This window comes from Zalophus californianus, chromosome 3 (assembly GCF_009762305.2).
Source record: "Zalophus californianus isolate mZalCal1 chromosome 3, mZalCal1.pri.v2, whole genome shotgun sequence".
Lineage (NCBI taxonomy): Eukaryota > Metazoa > Chordata > Mammalia > Carnivora > Otariidae > Zalophus > Zalophus californianus.
The window spans coordinates 176,837,242-176,858,348 of record NC_045597.1 but is presented as its reverse complement, the minus strand read 5'-3'; the positions used below and the strand labels follow the sequence as shown (position 1 = coordinate 176,858,348).

The following is a 21,107-nucleotide window of genomic DNA, read 5'->3' as shown; positions in this document are numbered from 1 at the left end:
ATCTGTCTTTACCTTAAACCAGTGACCAATTTTAGCATCACTAATAGTAGGACAGGCAGACATTACCCATTTCCTGAAATGACACAATTGGAGGCATAAGCATCACCTATAAAGCATTTTGCTTAAAAAATGTTTAACCTGATTCAACCAAGACTTTAGATATAACTTCTAGTTTACAGAAAATGCAAGGAACATACAGGATAGACACAGGGGAAATACAGGGAAATCTATCATGAGGAAACTATCAGACAAATTCAGAAGATGGGGAGTTGTAAAGAAAAACTAACCTAGTCTGTTCAACAAGACAATGTCAAAAATGGGGGGGTTGTCTATATTAATTTAAATAGAATTAAGAAACATAACCACATGCAATGGTGGTCTTTGACTCCTATTATTTTTACTCCTATTTTGAGCAAAACAGATGGAAAAAGGCATTTTTTTCAATCAATTTGAGAATTTGAATATAAATTGAGCATTAAATGATATTAGAGAGTTACTGTAAATTTTGTTAGATGGGCATTTGGATTATGTGGGAAAATATCCTTATTTCTTGGAGATGCATATTGAAACATTTATAAGGGAAACAGAATGTCTATAATTGACTTTTTAAAAGAAGCAAATTTGGAAAAATAGCAATAACTGTTAAGTCTAGATAATGAGTATATGCATATTTACTATGCACCCTATCTTTTCTTGTAATTTGGACAATTTTTAATGAGAAGCAAGAGAATAAAGTGATCAAATTTGAATTTTAGAAAGCTCACTCCCTAGCTTATTGGGTGAGAAAAGTGAAAGCAAAAGTCTAGTTAGATGATTACAGTAATATTCGTGATGAAAGAGCACAGAGGTTTAGATAAAGTAGTGAATATGGAGGAAAGAAGAAATAGACAGATGGGAGATGCATTTTGCAGGTCAAAACCATAAATTGTTGATAGGCTTGAGGCAGGAGAGGTTAAAAGAAAAGAGAGTCAAGGCTAATAACAAAAGCGAATATGTATCATGTGTTTAGTATATGCCAGTGCAGTCATTGTTCTAAGTGATCCACACGAGTTTAACTCGTGTAATCCCCACAACCACCTTGTGAGGTAGGAGTTATTAGCACATCTCTTTTACAGATTAGGAATTTGGGCGCAGAGAGGTTAAGCAACTTGCCCAAAGTTCTACTCCTAGTAGGTGGCATTGCTAGAACTGGAATCCAGGCACACATGCATAACCATCCCTGCTGTTAAGGATGATACCAGTACCATCAATTGAGAGGCGTAACAGTACCTATTCTACTCACCTTTATGCTCATTTTAGGACTTAGACTCACATATATTTCCTGGCCCCCACCCAACTGTACCCCTTTTCTCCAACCTTGGGATTGGGTGATAGAGGTGGTAGTCCTTGGGGAGAAACATTATGTCAAAAGGGGGTGGGGCCAAGTGGGAAATCTAGTGAAGCGCCTACTATTTGGTGGAGAAGAGCTGCGGGTACGCACCTCCGTAAAACAGAGCTCTTACGTCACGTATGACGCAAATAAGCGTAAGAGCCGGGGGTGGAGATGCCGTCACCACCCGCCCAGGGTTGGCCGAGTTGCCGCGAGAGGGGCGTAGAGACCCCGCCTCGTAGGTGGGTGGGGAGTGGCAGGCCCCGCCTCGGCCCCTGTGGCTGGCTCCGGCCGGCGTCGCTGCGGTTGTGGCAGGGGAGCGAGCGCGCCGAGCCCAGAAAGATGCGGCGCCCGCGGCGGCCTGGGGGTCCCGGGGGATCCGGGGGTCTCCGGGTGCTCCTCTGCCTCCTGCTGCTGAGCAGCCGCCCGGGAGGCTGCAGCGCCATTAGTGCCCACGGTCAGGAGGAAATGCGGGGGGTGGGGTGGGGTGGGGGCTGGAGTGTGGTGCCGGGAGCAAAATTCGGTGGGGGGTGGGGGAGGGGTGTCACGAAGGTAGGAAGCTCAGGTAGAATATGTGTCTGGAGTAGGGTAGGGGGAAGCACGGGGAGGTGAGGAAGATGAGAGGGCGTCTGAGAGGAAAGGGGCGTAGGCCTGGAGGTGGGGCTGGGAATACGGGGGCGGGACCTAAGAGAAGCAGGCTCAGGGCAAGATTGCTGATTTAGGAGGAGGAATAGGGGTGCATATGGACAGAAGAATTTAGACACTGGCTACAAGACCACGGGAGAAGTCTCGCTGAGGCGCCAAAGAAGTGGTGACGCGCTAAGGGATTGGGGGTGGGAAGTAGGGATAGGAAGAGGGAGTCCTGACGTCCAGGCAGTAGGAGTTGGGGCCACGAGCGTGTGGGTCCCAGCTCCCAGGAGAAGATCAGGCCGAAGGAGGGGCCAGGGTTTCTCTTTAAGCTTAGAGAGGCAGATTGCTGCGATCTGATCTCCAATAAGAGGAGGACGGCTAGGGGAGGCGGCAAAAGAGGGTGAAAAGAAGGGTCTTTTCCTGTCCCCTTCCCCACAGCCAAGCCGGTGCTGACTCACATCTGAGCGGACAGAGACAGTCAGCGCTGACTCATGGGCCGGGGGAGGGTGGGGTGGTGGGGCGCGTGGGGGAAGGGGTGCAGCCTCATCGTCTGACACCCTCCTTCCCCACCTGGCTTGGAGGCCAATGCAAGGTACTTCCCGTGGCCCTTTGGGTTGGTAGGGTGGCAAGTGAAGTCTGGAACGGCGGAGGGGTCAGGTCTTGTGGAGACTCCTGACCCTAGCACCCTTCCCTCCCCCATAACTGCTTCCAGGCTAGGTGGCCCTCGGCGGGGCCCAACTCAGAGCTTCAGCACCGCGGACAGCGCTAGCGGCTCTGGGGCCACTGACTGCAGGGATGGTGTGGGGGGCATTGCTTTAGAGACACCCCACCCATACCCCTTTCCCACACGGAGGGAAGGTGTGCTAGGGTTTCCATCTCTTTTGAGTCCCAGCCCATCGTAGTTAGAATGCTTTTGGAGATTTGGGGAGGAAAGTCCCATTTTCCTCAGAATTTGGCCAAAAATTCCCCCCATAGTAATTCTATGAGAGTAGAAGTATATGATCCTCCACTACCCCCTGCACCTGGAAACCTTATCCCCATCACTCAGTTAAGCAAACTGAGGCTTTTAGGGAAAGGATTCAGACTCTCAGATCCTTAAAATCCAAAGCCAAATCCTGTGCTTCCTTCTCTTAAGAATTCTAGGCCTCTTCCCTACTCTCCTCCCAGCTTAAAGCCTTTCTTAGAATGAAAGAATGGACCCCATCTGTTTCCCCCTTTCCCAGCCTGTCCATCCTCTGACCATTCTATGTGTGTGGGTTTCTGAGCCTCTGCTCGCTTTTCCCTCTACAGGCTGTCTGTTTGACCGCAGACTCTGCTCTCACCTTGAAGTCTGTATTCAGGGTGAGTGAGGCCCAGGCATAGGATTTACAAGACAGGGGACACAAACAAGAAAGAAGTGTGCGGGAGGCCTGGAAGGGGGAAGGGATACCAGTCCAGTCTTGGGGAGAAGAGAGAATGGCCTGAAGGAGCAGAGTTCTCTGAAGCCAAGAGAGGAGATGGAGAGAGTGATGCCCATTTGCAACTTGGACTTTGGAAAGCCTCTTGTCCAAGCACCCTGCTGACACCACTTTTGTGCTCTTAGATGGCTTGTTTGGACAGTGCCAGGTGGGAGTGGGGCAGGCCCGGCCCCTTTTGCAAGTCACCTCTCCAGTTCTTCAGCGCTTACAAAGTGTGCTCCGACAGCTCATGTCCCAAGGTGAGGTCTAGCTGTACTGAAGGAAAGACACTGGGGCTTCGTTAGATAAGGGTGGGGAAGTGAGGGGCCACCTGCCTCAAGAACTTCTCTTCATGAAACATTCTTATCACACCTACTTCTAGAGCCTCACCTTTCCAGACCTTGCTGGAGAAGGGGGCAAGACAGGAGTCTTGGGCTGTTCACCATAGAGATGGGCTATTCACACTTGGACTCTTTGGAGGAGTCTAGAGGAGGCCTTCACAGAAGGAGCCACTGCAAGAGGCCAGTGTCCATCTCCTTAGGACGAGCCCACTCCCTGAAACTGTCTGAGTGCTCCAGAACCATGAATTCTGGAGTCCTCAGCTGGGAGAACACCCCACCCATCAAATTCACTCATTCAACAACTTTTGTTGAATACTTACTATGTGGCAAGCTTAGTTTTAGGTGTTTGGGATGTATCAGGGAATAAAACAGACAAAGATCTCTGTCTACTGGGGCTTACATTTTTGGGGGGTAAGGGGAATACAACATATAAATTAGAAAATATATGGTATATTATAAGGTGGTAAGTGCTATAGGGGGGAAAAAAACAAATCTTACAGCATGATAAAGGGATCAGAAATGGTGGGGTAGGAAGCTTCAGTATCAAATTGAGTGGTCAAGGTAGACCTTATTGAGACTATGAAATTTGAACAAAGACATCAAGGAAGTGGAGGTGTTTTCCAGAAGGTTATCTGGGGGCAATGTTTCAACCTGATCAAAGAGCTAGAAAAGCTTTTACTAAAGCAGGAGCATGGGGCACCTGGGTGGCTCAGTCGTTAAGCGTCTGCCTTCGGCTCAGGTCATGATCCCAGGGTCCTGGGATCGAGTCCCACATTGGGCTCCCTGCTCAGCGGGAAGCCTGCTTCTCCCTCTCCCACTCCCCCTGCTTGTGTTCCCTCTCTCACGGTCTCTCTCTGTCAAATAAATAAATAAAATCTTAAAAAAAAAAAAAAAGCAGGAGCATGAATTTGAGGAATACCGTGGAGAGCACCTCCATGGTCTGGCTGTAGAGGAGTGATAGAGAGGGAAAGTGGAAGGTGTTGGGGGAAGGGATGCAGATCATCATAGGGACTTATAAGAGAATGTATGGATGGATGTTGTCTTTACTCTGAATAAAAGAGGAACCCATGACAAGGTTTTGAGCATAGGGGTGCATAAACTCACCTTTACTTTATTTTATTTTATTTTATTTTTTAAAGATTTTATTTAGGGACACCTGGGTGGCTCAGTCAGTTAAGCGTCTGCCTTCAGCTCAGGTCTTGATCCCAGAATCCTGGGATCAAGTCCCACATCGGGCTCCTTGCTTAGCAGGAAGCCTGCTTCTCCCACTGCCTACCTCTCCCCCTGCTTATGCTCACTTGCTCTCTCTCTCTCTCTCTCTCTCTGACAAATAAATAAATAAAATCTTTAAAAAAATAAAGATTTTATTTATTTGTTTGTTTGTTTATTTATTTGTCAGAGAGAGGGAACACAAGCAGGGGGAGTGGGAGAGGGAGAAGCAGGCTTCCCGCCGAGCAGGGAGCCCAAAGCAGGGCTCGATCCCAGGACCCTGGAATCATGACCTGAGCCAAAGGCAGATGCTTAACTGACTGAACCACCCAGGCACCCCTCACCTCTACTTTAAAAGGATCATGCTTGTTCTTGTTGAGAATAGACGGAAGGGAGTCAAGGGTAGAAGCAGGGAGATCGTGAAAAGCTACCACAATAACTCATGTAAGGGATGAATGTGGCATGGATCAGGTGGTTGCAGGGAGGTAGAAAGGAATGACAGAATTCTGCATATATTTTAAAGGCAGTAAGCATGATTTCATGAAATATTGGACAATGCTGTGAAAGAAAGGGAAGTGTCGAAGATGACACCAGATTTTACTGCCTGAATAATTGGGTAAATGGAGATGTCATTGACTATGCAAAAGGATCAACCTGGGGAGGAGTGTTCAGTTTTGAATATACTGAATTTAAGATGTTCATTCACATAGAGTGGGAAATTGAGAGTATGAGATTGGATTTTGAAAGAGAGATGGAGGATTCTGGAGTGGAGATAGGAAATTAGAATTCTTTGGCATATTAATGACAATTAAACCCATGAGGTAGATGAGATAAGCAAACGATTTAGTGTATATGAAGAAGAAGCCTAGAGAATTACAATATTAAGAGGACCAGGACAAGGAGAGGAACCAACAAGGGAGACTGAGAAGGGGGAGCCAAGGAGGTAGGAGGAAAAACAAGAATGTTCAGTGTCCTAGAAATCAAATGGAAGTGTATCGCAAAGGAAGGACTGATCAGCAGTGTCAAATAATGATGGTATATGAAGTAAGATGAGATCAGAGAATTGGCCACTGGCTTTAGATAAGCAGAAGTCCCTGGTGATTTGGATGAAAATATTTTGGTAGAATAGGTGGGAATAAAATCCTGAATAGAGTGGATTAAGAGGGAAGGAGAGAAAAGAACTGGATACAGCCAGTAGAGACAACACTTTCAAGGAGTCTTGCTGCAAAGAAAAGGGAAGAAATGGAGTGATCACTGGAGAGGAATGTGGGGTCATGCAGTAACTTTTTAAGATGAAAGGAAATTCCATCATGTTTGTATGCTAAAGGGAATAATTCAGTAGAGAACAGAGGAAAATGATCATGTAGGAAATAAGGGGAAATTGCGGAGAAGATGTTCTTGAGTAGGGAGTAAGAGATGAAATCCAGTGCTCAAGTGGAGGAATTGGCCTCTGATAGGATGAGTTATCTAATATTCAGAGGCAAGAAGGCAGGTATGGATGCTAGTCAATCTTAGAATATGAGTTAGGAGCAGTACAGGCTATTAACTCAGAAGCAGGAAAGAAGAAATGGGGGTGGAGAGTGGGAGATTATGCCTTTAGAATAGGTAACTGACCTTCCATGAGAGCAGTTTCATGAAAGGAAAGAGTCCGACAGGAGATCTGCGCCAGCATAAGATGATTGATGGTGGTGGTGAAGGTTTAAAATGTGTATAGTGCTTTAGAATTTTGTTAGCACTTTCATTTCTCTGATTGCACTTGATCTTCACAATAGCCCCACAAAGTATGTATTATTCCCACTTTACAAAGAAAAGTAAGTTTCAGTATCAACAAAAAGGATAGAAATAATAATGATGATGATGATGATGATAAGAGCAGCTGTTTAAAGTTCACTATGTGACGGGTACTAGTCTTACCATGTTATGTTGGGTTATTTTAATTATCACAATCTTAGGAGGTATAAACCCCCATTTTACAGATGAGAGAATTGAGGCTCAGACAAGTTCAGCAATTTGCCCAAAGTTGCACAATGAGTAAATGGCAGAGGATTCAAACTTAGTCTCACTGATGGCTCCAAAATCTGTACCCGAGTGTGGGAAGAGGGCAGCTCAGACCACCCACCAGGTCTCTGGACCACCTCCACTGCCCCTCTGCTCTGCCAAACTCAATACACTGCAGGATAGAGAGTGCGGTTTTGATTTCCACTGGTCCCTGTTACTGGGCCCTCAGACTGTCCCAAGCCAACCTCACCCTATCCTGTCCCCTGGCAGGACTGTCCTGGCACGATGACCTCACCCAGTATGTGATCTCCCAGGAGATGGAACGCATCCCCAGGCTTCACCCCCCAGAGCCCCGTCCAAGGGACAGGTAGGCATCCTTTCTCAATAGCTCTAGCAAGGCAAGGCTGGTGGGTCTGTGGTCCTGTCTTGATGGACAGAGGGAAAGGGGAGGGAAAGGGGCACGAAGGTCAGCAGCCTCAGGCACGGGTAAAAGGTTCAGGAGTGGTCATCTGACATGTTCACATGCTCAGTATGAGCTGAGCTCACCGCCAGGGATCCAGCAAAAGAGCGGGGAAAAAAAAGTTTTGAAAAACTTGGACATTTCATAATTTAAAAGAAGCATCAAGGGAGTCAGCATGGGACAAATGAGAATTTTGTCATATGGATAATGTTGAATGTTCCATTTCATTACTATGTGGAAGTGTATGTGGAAAGACCATCATCCTTCTGCGGTTAGGGCCTCTGAAGGCATTGTTCAGACCCTACAAGCAGAGGAAAGTCAATGAGGGCCATGGGGCTCCTATGATGATAGCAGGATGAAAAAGGCAGAGTGGGGTAGAAGGGCAGAGTTTGTGGGGGGGTGGGGGGGGAGTACTGTATCTTTGAACTGAATGCTTGAACACACACTTGGAGAGCCAGGTGTGGGGATATGAATACAGGAGGAACGGGGCAAACTGCAGCCACTGTTTATCTATGGAGGTACCTGGCTGCCTTCTCCTGCACCCATTCTCTCTTCCATTCCTTGTCTCACACATCCCTAACCTCCCCTGCTGTGTTTCAGGGACCTAGGCATGCTTCCCAGGGAGGCAATGACCTGTGCCCAGGCTTGGCCCTCTGGCCCTTCCCCATGCTACTCTCTTCCCCTGAGCCTATCTCATTTCTTAAGAGGTCATGGTTACTCTAAACTGCTGAGCCTGTCTGGTCCCACCATCGCTGCCCCCTGTAGGCTCTGTATGCCCTTGCCCCACACAACCAACACACACATGTACACTTTGCTTTCTTCCCCAGATCTGGCTTGGTGCCCAGGAGACCTGGTCCCGCTGGGGAGCTGCTCTTACAGGGCATCCCTACTGGCTCCACCCCTGCAGCCCAGCACCGGCTTCCTCAACCTCCAGTGGGTGGGGGTGGAGCTGGGGTGGGCTCTCCACTCTCCCCTCTGCAGGCTGAGCTGCTGCCCCCTCTCTTGGAGCACCTGCTGCTACCCCCGCAGGCCCCCCACCCTGCTCTGAGTTATGAACCTGCCCTGCTGCAGCCCTACCTGTTCCATCAGGTGAGCCTTAAACACTGCCCCCCCAACACCTATCCCTGAGCCCTGATATCTGCTCTTACCCGGATCTCTTGTTTCCCCACAGTTTGGCTCCCGCGATGGCTCCCGGGGCTCAGAGAGCTCGCCAGGGATGATCAGCGTCGGCCCCCTACCCAAGGCTGAACCTTCTACCCTCTTCAGCAGAACTGCCTCCAAGGGCATGTTTGGGGCTCCCTCTGACCACTCTTATGGGGACCCTCCAGGGCCTTCACCTGGTCAACTTTTCCAGGAGTCAGGGCTTCTCTACCTGGCCCAGGAGCTGCCAGCGCCCAGTAGGGCCAGGGCACCAAGGCTTCCGGAGCAAGGGGACAGCAGCCGGGCACAGGACTCCTCAGAGGGCTATGAGGAGGAAGGGCTAGAAGGTCGCAGGGAGAAACCTCCTTCTCCAGCAGAGCTGCCAGGTATCAGAGTTCTCAGCACCGTTCCCTTCCTGTGGGGGCTGCATCCGCGGGCTCCTTCCTAATGACCCATGCATTTGTTAATTCGTCCTTAAAGTCATTCATATGTTTAACTAATGTCTACTGACAACCCGATCTATGCCAGGCACTAGGTAGGCAGTGGGGACACCCTGAGGGGTGGAGATAACATAACTCTTCTGCAGCTGGAGAGTCAAGATGTCCATGGTGGGCCTGAAGTTTGGTCTTGGCCCTAAGAAGGCCATTCCCCCAAAGTGTGGGCAAGGGCTGGAAGGTGGAGGGCATCAGTGTCCTTGGGTTTGAGAAGAAGCTTTTAAGTGTGCTAGTACCCTCCCACCCCCAAATGCCTCCCACAAGTTCATCTCGCCGCCACCATCTCGCCATAAGCTCTGTGTCTGGCTCCCAGCAGACGTGACTCTCCAGAAACTGGCAGCTGTGCTTGCGGGCTATGGGGTGGAGCTGCGTCAGCTGACCCCTGAGCAGCTCTCCACCCTCTCAACCCTGCTGCAGCTGCTGCCCAAGGGCGCAGGACGAAATCTGGGTGAGTGTCCAGACAGAGAGACCAGCAACCACCAGCAACATGATGGGCCCTTGCCCCAACTCTCAAGCCCACATGGAGCAGCCTAGAGGGGAAGGTCAGGGGGCAGAGAAGGGAGCTCTTTTGAGACACGAGCACAGGGTCATTGCCTGCCAGGGGCAGGAAGCAAGGGAGTGGGGTGGTGAGCTGAGTTAGAGCGGAAAAGAACTGGAGGGGCGGGGAGTAATGGAAGAATAAGCCAACAGGGGGTATGAGCCGGGATCAGGAGGCACCAAGGAACGTGGGTGGATGATAACAGCCTCTAAGGAAGGAAGTGGCCAATGCCAAGTGAAGCCAGTAATTGATGGGTAAGGGGAGGACTGGACAAAGAATAGTTTTGAGACGTGTGGCCAATAACTCTGGAAGGAGCTGATAAAACAATTATGAGGTAGAAGCAAACAGGCATGAGACCATGCTTAGGATGAGACCAAAGGCAGGGCTGGGTCACTGACTGAGGAAAAAGAGGCCACAGCAGATGCAACAGGCTCAGGGTCGCTGGCCCTTTCTCCTACCTGTGTTGTATGGACCTTCACCTTGGCCCTTTGCCCAGAGTCTTGTTTTTCCTGTCTCTACAGGAGGGGTTGTAAATGTTGGAACTGACATCAAGAAAGTGAGTTTGTGGCACCTCCCTGACCCATAGTGCCCCTAGCAGCAAACCCCCTTGTCAAAATCTAAACCTCAGCATTGGGACCCAGATCTATATCTTCCAACCCTCCTCATTTGTGGGGGAGCCAGGGCCCAGAGCCTGCAAATCCTTGCCTTAAGATCTCACCTCAACTTGATGGCAGAGCTGGGTCTAGAAGCTGGAGTTCTCAATTTGCTACTTTTTTCACTGCAGTCGTTTCAGACCCTGCTCTGAGTATCCCTAGGTGAAGAGGGGAGTCACATGCAGGCTCCTGGCCCCCCTGGAGCCTGAAGAGCTCTATCTTTCTCACGCGTTTGACTTCTGAGATTTTGTGGCTAAACAGAAGTCTAAAAACCATTACCTGCCTGTTCATGTCTCCTAACACCACCTTCCCTCACTCCAGAGGTTCTCCTCACTCCAGTTCCATCTTGTGGATCATTACTGATCATGTTGCATTCATTCAATCCTTTATTCATTCATTCATTCATCCACCTGACTCACTTTTCTGGGTGACCTCTCTGTGCCCAATGCTTCCCTGGGCCCTGGGGGGGGTGTAGAAAGAAACAAGTCCCAAGGTCCTCTTTAGGGACCTCAGAGTCCCTAAGATGTGGACCCCCAACCCCCATCCCCTCTATCATCTGGAGACCACACCTCTATCCTCTCTTCCAAACAGACAACCGAGGAGCAGGTGCAGCGTGGAAGCACGGCGGAGCCTCCACCCCCCACACCCTCCCTGCCTGGATACCCCACTGCCAGTCCCACTTCCAAAAAAGCCCAGCAGGTGCTGAGCTCTGGATCCTCCGAGCCCCCCAGAGCTGCAAGCCACCTTGTCACACCTGTCCTGCTGGAGAAGAAAAGTCCACCGGGCCAGAGCCAGCCCCCGGTGGTGAGGCGGCCGGCAGCTCAGCCATCAGCAGAGGAGTATGGCTACATTGTCACTGACCAGAAGTAAGGGCTTCAGCCGGGGCAAGCCTTCCAGTCCCCTCCATCGGCCCCCCCTGGGGAGGGGGTGTTGCGTGGGTTGGCCTGCCTGGCAAGAAGCAGAGAGCAGAAATCCAGATGTGAAGTGGACAGAGGTGGGCTCCTCTGTACCCCAGGAGGTAGTTTGTTTCAAGAAAGTGGCCAAGAGGATCCCCACTTTCCTTCCTCTCCCTGCTCTCCACCTTCAGGCCCCTGAGTCTGGCGGCAGGAGTCAAGCTGCTGGAGATCCTAGCTGAGCATGTGCATGTGTCCTCTGGCAGCTTCATCAACATCAGGTGGGGCTGGTATCTAGCTGGGGCAGCCAGGATCTAGAAGGTAGCTGGAGGGGAGAGGTGGCTGGAGGGGCTCAGGGAAGGAAGGGAAGACAAAGTCTTGGGTAAGTGGCCAAGGTGGGGTCAGAGATGCTCCCAGCTGCATTGAAGGTGCCCCCCACCACACACACACACACACACACACACACACACACACACTGGATGCTGGCCTCATCCAGCATTTCCCTCAAACATCCCTGTAAGGCATGTCTGATCAGCCCCAGCTTATCCTCTCGTGGGGAGAGGACCAGAGCTGGCCTCTCTGTTACAGTCTGGGGTCTGTGGTGGGTGAGGCAGTAATGTAGCTCCTGTTTGGCAGTGTGGTGGGACCGGCCCTCACCTTCCGCATCCGACACAATGAACAGAACCTGTCTTTGGCTGATGTGACCCAGCAAGCTGGTAAATACTTCCTGGTCCCAGCCCCAGCCTTAGTAGGACATACCCAGGCCTGTGGCTGATGCCCCCCTTGAAATATTCCCAACACACACGGGCCCTGCCTGCCACCAAGCATAGCATGACGTGGAGTGGAGCCCACATGGAGCTGGAGAGAGTCTGACCCACAGCTTCCCTGCAGGGCTGGTGAAGTCGGAACTGGAAGCACAGACAGGGCTCCAGATCTTGCAGACAGGAGTGGGACAGGTATGAGCTAACCGAAGAATCAGCTGAAACCCCAGAGGGCTGACATTATCCACAAGAGATGGGGGCAAACTTGGCAGGAAAACCAGAGCTGAAACTTCATGTACCTACCTGGCTGGCCCGCAGGCTTTGCCAAAGCAGCCCTCCCCTTGCAGTTCACTTTCTGGCCAGCAGATGGCCCCAGTGGCTGCTCCTCCTCCTTCCTTTCCCTCCCTCCCTCCCTCCCTCCCTCCCTCCCTCCCTCCCTCCCTCCCTCCCTCCCTCCCTCTCCCCCCTCCTCCTCCTCAAGGGCAGGACCAGTCTTCCATAGGAAGGCCTCCTGCTTGGAAGAACCACCTGAGGTGTCCATAGCCTTCGGCCGCAAAGTTCTAAGTTCCAAGGGAAAACCCTATGCAGTAAGGACATTAAACTCAAAATATATTTCTATTCTGCATCCAACACTGATGCCTCACATTCTACTATTCAATTCCTTGCGACTCTCCAAACTCCTCTACATTCATTTTTTAAACGCAAAACTCCTAGTGAGGGTCATCCACTAAGTTTCAGGCAGTGCGGTGTGGTTGAGTTGGTCCGATGGGGATGGAGAAGGAGGATCTTGGGTCTTTCTGAGCCCTTCTGCCTGTGCCACCATACCCTTGCCCTCCCAGCTTTGCCCTCGGAGATACCCTAGCAGGGAGCGTGGCATGGGGGGGGGACGGGGGTTGAGGAACAGCTCCTAAATCTCCACTGCCACTGCCCCCCTTGATTCTAGCCTTGTTCCCACAGAGGGAGGAGGCAGCTGCAGTCCTTCCCCGACCAGCCCGCAGCACCTCTCCCATGCGCTCAGTGCTGCTCACTCTGGTGGCCCTGGCAGGCGTGGCCGGGCTGCTGGTGGCTCTGGCAGTGGCTTTGTGTGTGCGGCAGCATGCACGGCAGCGGGACAAGGAGCGCCTGGCAGCCCTGGGGCCTGAGGGGGCCCATGGTGACACTACCTTTGAGTACCAGGTGTGTGGCCCCGAAAGCTTGTAGACGAGAGGGAATGGAAGGGGCTTGGGAGTCTGGGTCTCACATAGGGTGAGGGTGGGGTGTTGGATGGGGAGTGAGCACCCATGCCTGGGAATACCCGGGCTGGGCCTACAGAAACCCAAGCAGGGGTGTTGCGGGGACATTTTGAATGGACGGGAATTGGGAACAGATGCTTCCTAAGGTTCTTTCCAGGGCCACATTTCTGGGACTCCACTCTCATCTCTGAGGTTGTCAGAGGCACCACCCAAACAGAATAGCCTTGAAAAGAATGAGGACCAGGGCAGCGGAGCCTCCCCCAGAGGAGAGGGGTTTCATACAGAATCCATCAGGGATGAGCCTAGAATGGAGCCCAGGACAATGTTGAAAGGGCTTTAGGGGCCCTGGAGCCCTGCCTGATCTTTCTCCTGCAGGACCTGTGCCGCCAGCACATGGCCACAAAGTCCCTGTTCAACCGGGCGGAGGGTCCGCCGGAGCCTTCTCGCGTGAGCAGCGTGTCCTCCCAGTTTAGTGACGCGGCCCAGGCCAGCCCCAGCTCCCACAGCAGCACACCGTCCTGGTGCGAGGAGCCCGCCCAGGCCAACATGGACATCTCCACAGGACACATGATCCTGGTCAGGACAGGGCCGGGGCCCAGAGGGGGTGAAGGGATGCTTCTAGCTTCTAGGATGCTAGAAGAGGCAGGGCCGGTGGCGTGGGCCAGAGCCAGGCTGTGGTGTCACTGCAGGCGTACATGGAGGACCACCTGCGGAACCGGGGCCGCCTGGCCAAGGAGTGGCAGGCCCTGTGTGCCTACCAGGCAGAGCCCAACACCTGTGCCACAGCCCAGGGGGAGGGCAACGTCAAAAAGAACCGCCACCCCGACTTCCTGCCCTGTGAGTGAGTCCTGCTGGTCAACCTGGCCCAGCCCTCTCTCTGCTGGGAGCCCTGGATGGCTTGGGGGGAAGGGCTGGGCTCCTGGCTCAGGCCAAGTGGCAGAGGTACCAGGACCCCAATAACTGGAGGGGCATCTGAGGTGGGATGTGGGGTCTGTGCAGATGATCACGCTCGCATCAAGCTGAAGGTGGAGAGCAGCCCTTCTCGGAGTGATTACATCAATGCCAGCCCCATTGTAAGTGGCCCTGGCTCCAGCCCCCTCCTCCGCCCCATTTTTATCCTGCCTGCATAAACTCCATTTCCTTCTGGTCACCATCTGCTCCACCTGACGCCCTGGAATTATGGGGCCTGATATCCTGGTGTGGAAGTGGGGGTTTCTCAAGCTCTCCCAGCCTGCTCCCTCCGACCAAGCCTCTCCACTGTAGCATTTCCCACTCTGACTCATGATGTGTCTTCCCTGCCCCAGATTGAGCACGACCCTCGGATGCCAGCCTACATAGCCACACAGGGCCCGCTGTCCCATACCATTGCAGACTTCTGGCAGGTGAGTTCTTGGAAGGAGGGCTTCTCCAGGGACCAGTGGTCTTTGAGGGCAGCCGGAGAGGTTAGAATGGCGTCTCTGTCCCTAGATGGTGTGGGAGAGTGGCTGTACCGTCATCGTCATGCTGACCCCACTGGTGGAGGATGGTGTCAAGCAGTGTGACCGCTATTGGCCAGATGAGGGGTCCTCCCTCTACCACGTATATGAGGTCAGCAAGACCCCATGGCCGGGGGACGATGGGAATGGAGACTGGACGGTGAACCATTCATACATGTATGAATGCATATGCACACACACACACACACACACACACACACACACACGTACTATACATTTACATGTGTGTGTCCAGCCAGGGCCAGAAAGCATTTGTAGGGACCTATGATGAAAGGTACAGAAATAAAACTATAAAACCACCAAAACTGAGGTCAGAAGCTGGAAGCTGAGAGTATATGAGACGGGGAAGAGAAGTAAAACCAAAGACCAACATTTAAGACCTACGTTAATCTAGCCTCACTTAGCTCTGAGTTTCCAAAGCCAAGAAAGAAATAACCATCAGTCACGTATAGAATAGAAACAAACTTTTTCATTAGGAGAGAAGACGAGGGGGGCGGGGGACTGGGGAGAGGCAAAGCCGAGGAAAGAGGAACAGATTCCTGACACATGGAAGGTGACCCCCCCTGTAAAGCAGGAGACACTAAGAGAAAATGGAAGCTTCTCATTACTGGGGGGGCACTGGATAGTTTTTCATCATCCGATGAGCACTCAGCGGTCTTTTTTTTTTTTTTCCTTTTTTTTGTTTTTTCCTTTTTTATTTTATTTATTTTTTAATTTAATTTAATTTTTTTCTTTTTTCTGTTTATTTTTATATTTTTTTCTTTATTTTGGGTTTTTTTGTTTTTTCGTTTTTTCTCTTTTTTTCCTCTCCTTTTTGTTTCGGCAGTCTTTTTTTTAAAAGCTTTTTTTTTAAATTGGTGTTGCTCATGGTTAAAGGAAAAGAAACGAATACAAATATTATAAAATCTCATCAAAGTTTTTGGTGTGTGTAGCACAGACACTTTGCTAGACTCTGTGAGGAAGGAGGAAGTCTGACCTCAAGAAGCCCACAGTAGCTGTGTCTGGGCGGAAAAGCCACCCGTTGTCCTGAGCAGCCCATAAGTGACACAAACAACTAGGGGTCTTGGGGACAGCTGGGGCAGTAGGAGCGGGCGGTTGGGTAAGCTTCCGGGAGGATGTAGAGTTTGAGCCGGCCTGGGAGGCTGGGAGGATCTGGAGAGGCGCTGCCGTGCTCAGGCCTGGGCCCGCTCCTCGGCAGGTGAACCTCGTGTCGGAGCACATCTGGTGCGAGGACTTCCTGGTGCGCAGCTTCTACCTGAAGAACGTGCAGACCCAGGAGACGCGCACGCTCACGCAGTTCCACTTCCTCAGCTGGCCGGCAGAGGGCACTCCGGCGTCCACCCGGCCGCTGCTGGACTTCCGCAGGTGAGGGGGGCAGGGCGGGGAGAGAGCGGCGCGCGAGCCGGGGGCGGGGGAGCTGGGCGTCCCCACCGCCGCGCCCCGCCCCCGCCGACCACCAGCCCCTCCTGGGGGCTCTGGTCTTGTGAGGCGGGCCCTCCAGCCCGACCTGGAGCCTCGGCCTCCGACCTCCAGCCGCCCCCCTTCCAGACCCCGCAAGCCCGGCCTGATGCTCTGGCTGGCTGTGCGCATCCCTCCACCCGCGTGCTCCCGCTCTCTGCTCTTCTGCCTGCTGTGTCCCCCTCGCCCCTTTTCTCTCCCTGCCTCCCCGCGTCTGGCTCCTCCATCACCCCCGCCCCCAAGAAGGGCTCACCTGAGTTCAAGCTCCACCCCCCCCACCCCCCCCACCCCCCCCCCCGCCTTCTCTCCCTCTCCCGGTCCCGGCTCCTGTCTCACCTGTTCGTCGCCTCCCGTGCTGCTCTTTGGGATCTCCAGCATATTCTGGGTGTCTGCTGTGCCCTGGTCTCTCACTCCCTCCTGCCCATCTGTCCTTCTTTATCTCTTGCTGTTCCTTGGCCTGTTATTTCTCCCCCCATCTGTCTTTCCTTCCTTTCCCTCTCTCTCCCCTCCCCGTGCCTCTCCCCTCATCTCTTGTCTCTCCCACTGTCTCTGAGTTTGTCCCACTTTCTCTCTCCATTTCTCCTGCCCTGCAGGTCTCCCCTGTTCCATCCCCTCTCTCCCTGCTTTCTCCACCTCCCTGCCTGCTCTGCCTCTCTCCGTCTCTCCCTCCCTCTGTCTGCCCACTCTGTCCTTCTGCCCTTCTTCCCTTCTCCTCCTCTGTCTCTCTCCCTCTCACGGCTGCCAGTGTCATTTTTGTGATCTGCAGCTAGTGTTCTCTCTCCAGTTGCATAGTCACAAAAGTGATCATTGGCAGGCGTGGCCGCTGCATGGACAGGACAATCCAATCAGGACTTGTGGGCCCAGGGGCCCCATGAAGGCTGCTGGGAGAGCTGGGGGCTGGGGCTGGGGGGGGCGAGGGACTCGGAGGAGACAAACACTATCAAAGGCAGTGCGGAGGATCTTGGGATTGCTGGGGACTCAGGGGAGCCGGTGGGAGCCGGGACAGGAAGCTAACTAGAGGACTTTGCCTGTTCTGACAACAGCACCCCCCCACCAGGCCAGTCCTCCAGCACCCCCAATCTCCCCCCCTGGCCCACACTGCAGCCTTCACCTGCTTCTCTGCCTCTTGCCAGGCTGGCCTGAGGTCTCCAGGTGCTGGGCAGAGAGCAGAGGAGCAGAGCTGGGCTGGGAAGCTGGGGATAGTGTCTTTCTTTTTTTTTTAAGTTTATTTAAGTAATCTCTACACCCAATGTGGGGCTCGAACTCAGGACCCCAAGATCACGTGCTCTTCCCACTGAGCCAGCCAGGCGCCCCAGCTGGGGATAGTTTCTGAGCCTCAGGATAATGGTTTCTAACTGGGCCCCCTGGAGCCCGAGACACGGGCTTCTCAAAAGCAATGCCAGGGGTCATAGAGCTATTTTCTTTTTTCCACATTTAAAAAAATCTTTATAGAATTAGTGCATGGACCGTTTTTAAGACTGCACAGGTAAGCTAAAAGATTACATTTCTTTGCTTTAGGCCAGAAGTATGTAAACTCAGTTGCCATTGGACACCCAGAGCAAATTTAACTGCTGCCTAATAAATATGGTTTGCTGAAGGTCTACCAGAGGGAAGGCAAACTAATTTTTTTTAAGTGCTAAAAAGTGACCCCGAACAAGTTTCTTGATCTCTGTTTTCTTACCTGTGAAATGAGGATGATGACCCATACTTTAGGGGGTTGTCACAAGAGTCAATGGGATAAAGTCTGTAAAATCTCGTTTCAGTGCTTGGCACACAGCAAAGGCTCGATGAATTCTAGATACGATTCATTGTCATTATTATTAAACAATTGGGAGCCTACTGCAGAGACTTCTGTTCAACCCCAGCTCTCTAACACATGAGACAACTTACAACTTGCTAGAAAACCATGTGGACTCCTGTAAAATCATTCAGAGTCACCTAGCCCTTGCAAGTCTGGAGGAATCACACTGGTAGACCATTAAGTTCCAAGCGTTCCCTGAAACAATCTAATAATTCCTCAGGTGGTCCTCCCTGGTCCTGGCCCACTGAGGGTATCAGGATCTGCAGGTAATTCTCCAAGCAGGAAAGTCATAAGGGACAAGGGCAGGTTAGACTAGGCCACTGAAGAAGGGGAAAATCCCCTGCTTCCTGCTGAGAGGGCAGCAGTCAGGGTAACAGAAAAGAGTCTGAGGTCCAAGTGGACCCCAAGTCTAAATATGACCCAACCACAGAGCACCTGTGCTGAGATGAGGCTGATTCCGGGAGACAGACAGCCTCATAACATTCAGAGCTGAGAGGTTGTCCTCCCCTGGTCAAAAGATCTTTGTGCCTAGAGCTACCTGACCTCATTGCTAGTGAGGACTACAAGGGGCCTGAGTGGGGAGGGGAAGAGCCTGGGCAGTTGTAAAGGAGGGCAGAGGGGCAGAGCAGGAAGGTGACAAGACTGACACCCTTGAAGTCACCAGAAAACCTATTCTCCCTGGACTTTAGCAGAGGTGGCTATTGATATGATGTAGTATCATTAATAGTACTACCATTTATTGAGCACCCACTGTATGTCTTATGCTTAATTCTTTACATGGATTACCTCATGCAATCATGGTGAGAACCCTAAGAAGAGGTTTACTATCATTATCACCCTCACTTTACAGACAATAAAACTGAGGCTCGAAGAGCCCAAGTCAGCCGTTCCCAGGTGCATCGCTTGGCACCTAGCTCATTAAGTGACAAGGCAAGCCCAGAGCCACCCACACCATCTCTGGTTCTTTGCCTCCTGCCCTGACTCATTCCTCCAGCCCTCTTCCCTCCTCTGCCCTGGGCACGTGGGGACAACAAGAAGAAAGAGAGGCCCCCCAGGGATGTGCTGGTGCCTCCCCGCCTTCACACCCACTTCTTGTTGCAGGAAAGTGAACAAGTGCTACCGGGGCCGCTCCTGCCCCATCATTGTGCACTGCAGGTGCGTGCGGACGGGCTGGGGGCAGGGATGGGGATCACAGGGGACAGGGCAGCCCAGGCCAGAGGGCCCCAAGGTGGGGCATTCCTGATTCCCACCCCTCTCTCTGGTCCTCCGCCCTGGGCACATCTCCCGTGCATGCTGCCTGCCTCGCCCCTTGATGCTGGCCAACGACAGCCCAGGGGCCAAGTTCAACATACCACCTGGTTTTGTTTTTTTTTTTCAATGACCCATGAGCTAAGACTGGTGTTCACATTTTTAAATGGTTGAAGAAGAAGAAAAAAAGAAAAAAGTTTGCTGAACCAAAGCCTGGCTAGAGGCTGGAAAGGGCCATTCCCATCCCCTCCAGCTGTTTCCACCTTAGGACTGAGCCAGGACTCTGCTTTTAGGCTGGCCCACTATCCAAGTGACACCCCGTAGGGCACAGGCTCCCCACTCAAGGCCCAATTCCCAGGGCCCAGGGGCTATGATCGCTGCCTCCTCAGCTCACTCATGCCCTCCCCGAGCCCAGCCTAAATGGCCCCACCAGTGTCTTCCCCACCCCAAGCCTCCCTGTCTCCTCTGCCCCTCCCCCTTTCTGCTGGTCCCGAGCTGAGCCTGTCATCATCTCTCGTTTCAGCGACGGTGCAGGGAGGACTGGCACTTACATCCTCATTGACATGGTACTGAACCGCATGGCAAAAGGTGAGGGCCTTCCCCACAGCGCCTGCAGCCCGGCCCTGACGAGCCGTCCCAGCACCCAGGCTCACAGGAGCTCCTGCAGGGACCGGTTATCACAACCCCGGGCTTTGCCCAGTCCTCTAAGCCTCCCAGGCCAGGACGCTCTAGGCTTTCTGGGTCCTCTCCTCCTCTGGACAACCCCTGAGCAGCCCTGTGCCCTCTCCAATCTCCAGGAGTAAAGGAGATCGACATCGCTGCCACCCTGGAGCACGTCCGTGACCAACGGCCTGGCCTCGTCCGCTCTAAGGTGACTGTTCCTCCCTGTGCTGACCCGAGCTGCTGGCCTCCACCAGGGAAACCAGCAACAGCCTGCCTCCCCCACCTGCCCTCACCTTTCCCAGGAGGACTCCCCCTCACCCAAGTGACCTCCCCGGCTCCCCCTCCCAAAAGCCCGCGCCCTCTCTCCATGACCATCCTCCCCCTGCCCTTCCCCAGGACCAGTTTGAATTTGCTCTGACAGCCGTGGCGGAGGAGGTGAACGCCATCCTCAAGGCCCTGCCCCAGTGAGACCCCTGGGGCCCCTCAGTGGGCAGACCAGCCTCTGTTCCCTCTTTGCCTATGTGAGCATCTATCTGTGTACCCCCTCCTCACCCCCCGCCCCCACCGCCTCGGTCCCTCTGGGACATGGCCAGTCGTCCAAGAGTAGTGTGAAGAAGGGGACGTGGGAAGGGTCGGGCTACCCAGCCTCTCACCTGTCGGAGCCCCCGGGAAGTTCTACGGGGGTGTGGGGGGCTGGCAGCCAGCCAGGAGCAGAGGAAAGTCCTCTACCCAGAGCCTTCTCCTGCCTGAGTTCCCTGGCCCCCAGCTCCCGTTCTTCTGAGAGCTCCCAGGATATCCGTGTGGACGGAACCGGGTGGAGGGCCTGCCACCGCCCCTCCCCACCCCGCCCTTCTTGCTTGTCCAGCCCCCACTGCCTGCCACCCTGCCTCTGTGGCCCACACTCTGGCCCCCGCCCTCCCTGCCTCCCTCAGGCCTCCTCCCCTGCCCTCCTGCCATGTGCCACTCCACTCTCGCCCTCTGGCACAAGAGAACATTTCTAGAGAAATCTACTTTTGTATCAATGTGAATAAAGTTAGTGTGTCATGCGTGCAGCTACCCAGACTCCTACACTTTTCGTCGTCTCTGCTTCCAGACTCCATCTCAAGGCCCCGTGAGGAGCCCGGCCCTGCTGCATTGCTCAGGAGATGCAGAGAGTGCCGGGTGGGCCAGGCTGCGGAGTCTGGCTCTCCGAGGCTTGAATGGTAGCCAGTAATGAGGTGGTTGTCTCTCTGCAGCGCCTCCCCTGGGGCTGGCAGTCTCCCAGGTGCTCCCACGCACAGCTTCACC

The 21,107-nt window shown here is 52.9% G+C and overlaps 1 protein-coding gene across 4 annotated transcripts; it reads left to right on the top strand.

Annotated features, from left to right (window-relative positions):
• The first annotated feature begins 1,586 nt into the window (after positions 1 to 1,586).
• PTPRN (protein tyrosine phosphatase receptor type N) lies at positions 1,587 to 20,872 on the top strand. 4 transcript variants are annotated; one of them, XM_027590195.1, is made up of 23 exons: positions 1,587 to 1,826; positions 3,290 to 3,340; positions 3,582 to 3,695; positions 7,254 to 7,350; positions 8,271 to 8,532; positions 8,615 to 8,969; positions 9,394 to 9,525; positions 10,137 to 10,171; positions 10,860 to 11,134; positions 11,356 to 11,442; positions 11,798 to 11,877; positions 12,053 to 12,117; positions 12,880 to 13,098; positions 13,530 to 13,730; positions 13,844 to 13,991; positions 14,154 to 14,227; positions 14,459 to 14,536; positions 14,622 to 14,741; positions 15,849 to 16,015; positions 19,011 to 19,064; positions 19,681 to 19,745; positions 19,955 to 20,028; positions 20,217 to 20,872. In XM_027590195.1, the coding sequence occupies exons 1-23, from the start codon at positions 1,712 to 1,714 to the stop codon at positions 20,286 to 20,288; spliced, it is 2,940 nt and encodes a 979-aa protein (XP_027445996.1). In that variant the 5' UTR covers positions 1,587 to 1,711; the 3' UTR covers positions 20,289 to 20,872. The 4 variants fall into 4 exon arrangements, with proteins under 4 accessions (XP_027445996.1, XP_027445995.1, XP_027445997.1 ...); XM_027590194.1 differs by having other exon boundaries at positions 9,391 to 9,525; XM_027590196.1 differs by lacking the exon at positions 3,290 to 3,340 and having other exon boundaries at positions 1,605 to 1,826; positions 9,391 to 9,525.
• The last annotated feature ends 235 nt before the right edge of the window (positions 20,873 to 21,107 follow it).

Bases quoted from the DNA above. Each gene is read 5' to 3' on its own strand.
- PTPRN (XM_027590194.1), top strand. From the start codon at position 1,712: ATGCGGCGCCCGCGGCGGCCTGGGGGTCCCGGGGGATCCGGGGGTCTC. The intron at 13,731-13,843 runs GTCAGGACAGGG...GTGTCACTGCAG, and splicing joins CCACAGGACACATGATCCTG to GCGTACATGGAGGACCACCT. The intron at 16,016-19,010 runs GTGAGGGGGGCA...TTCTTGTTGCAG, and splicing joins CCGCTGCTGGACTTCCGCAG to GAAAGTGAACAAGTGCTACC.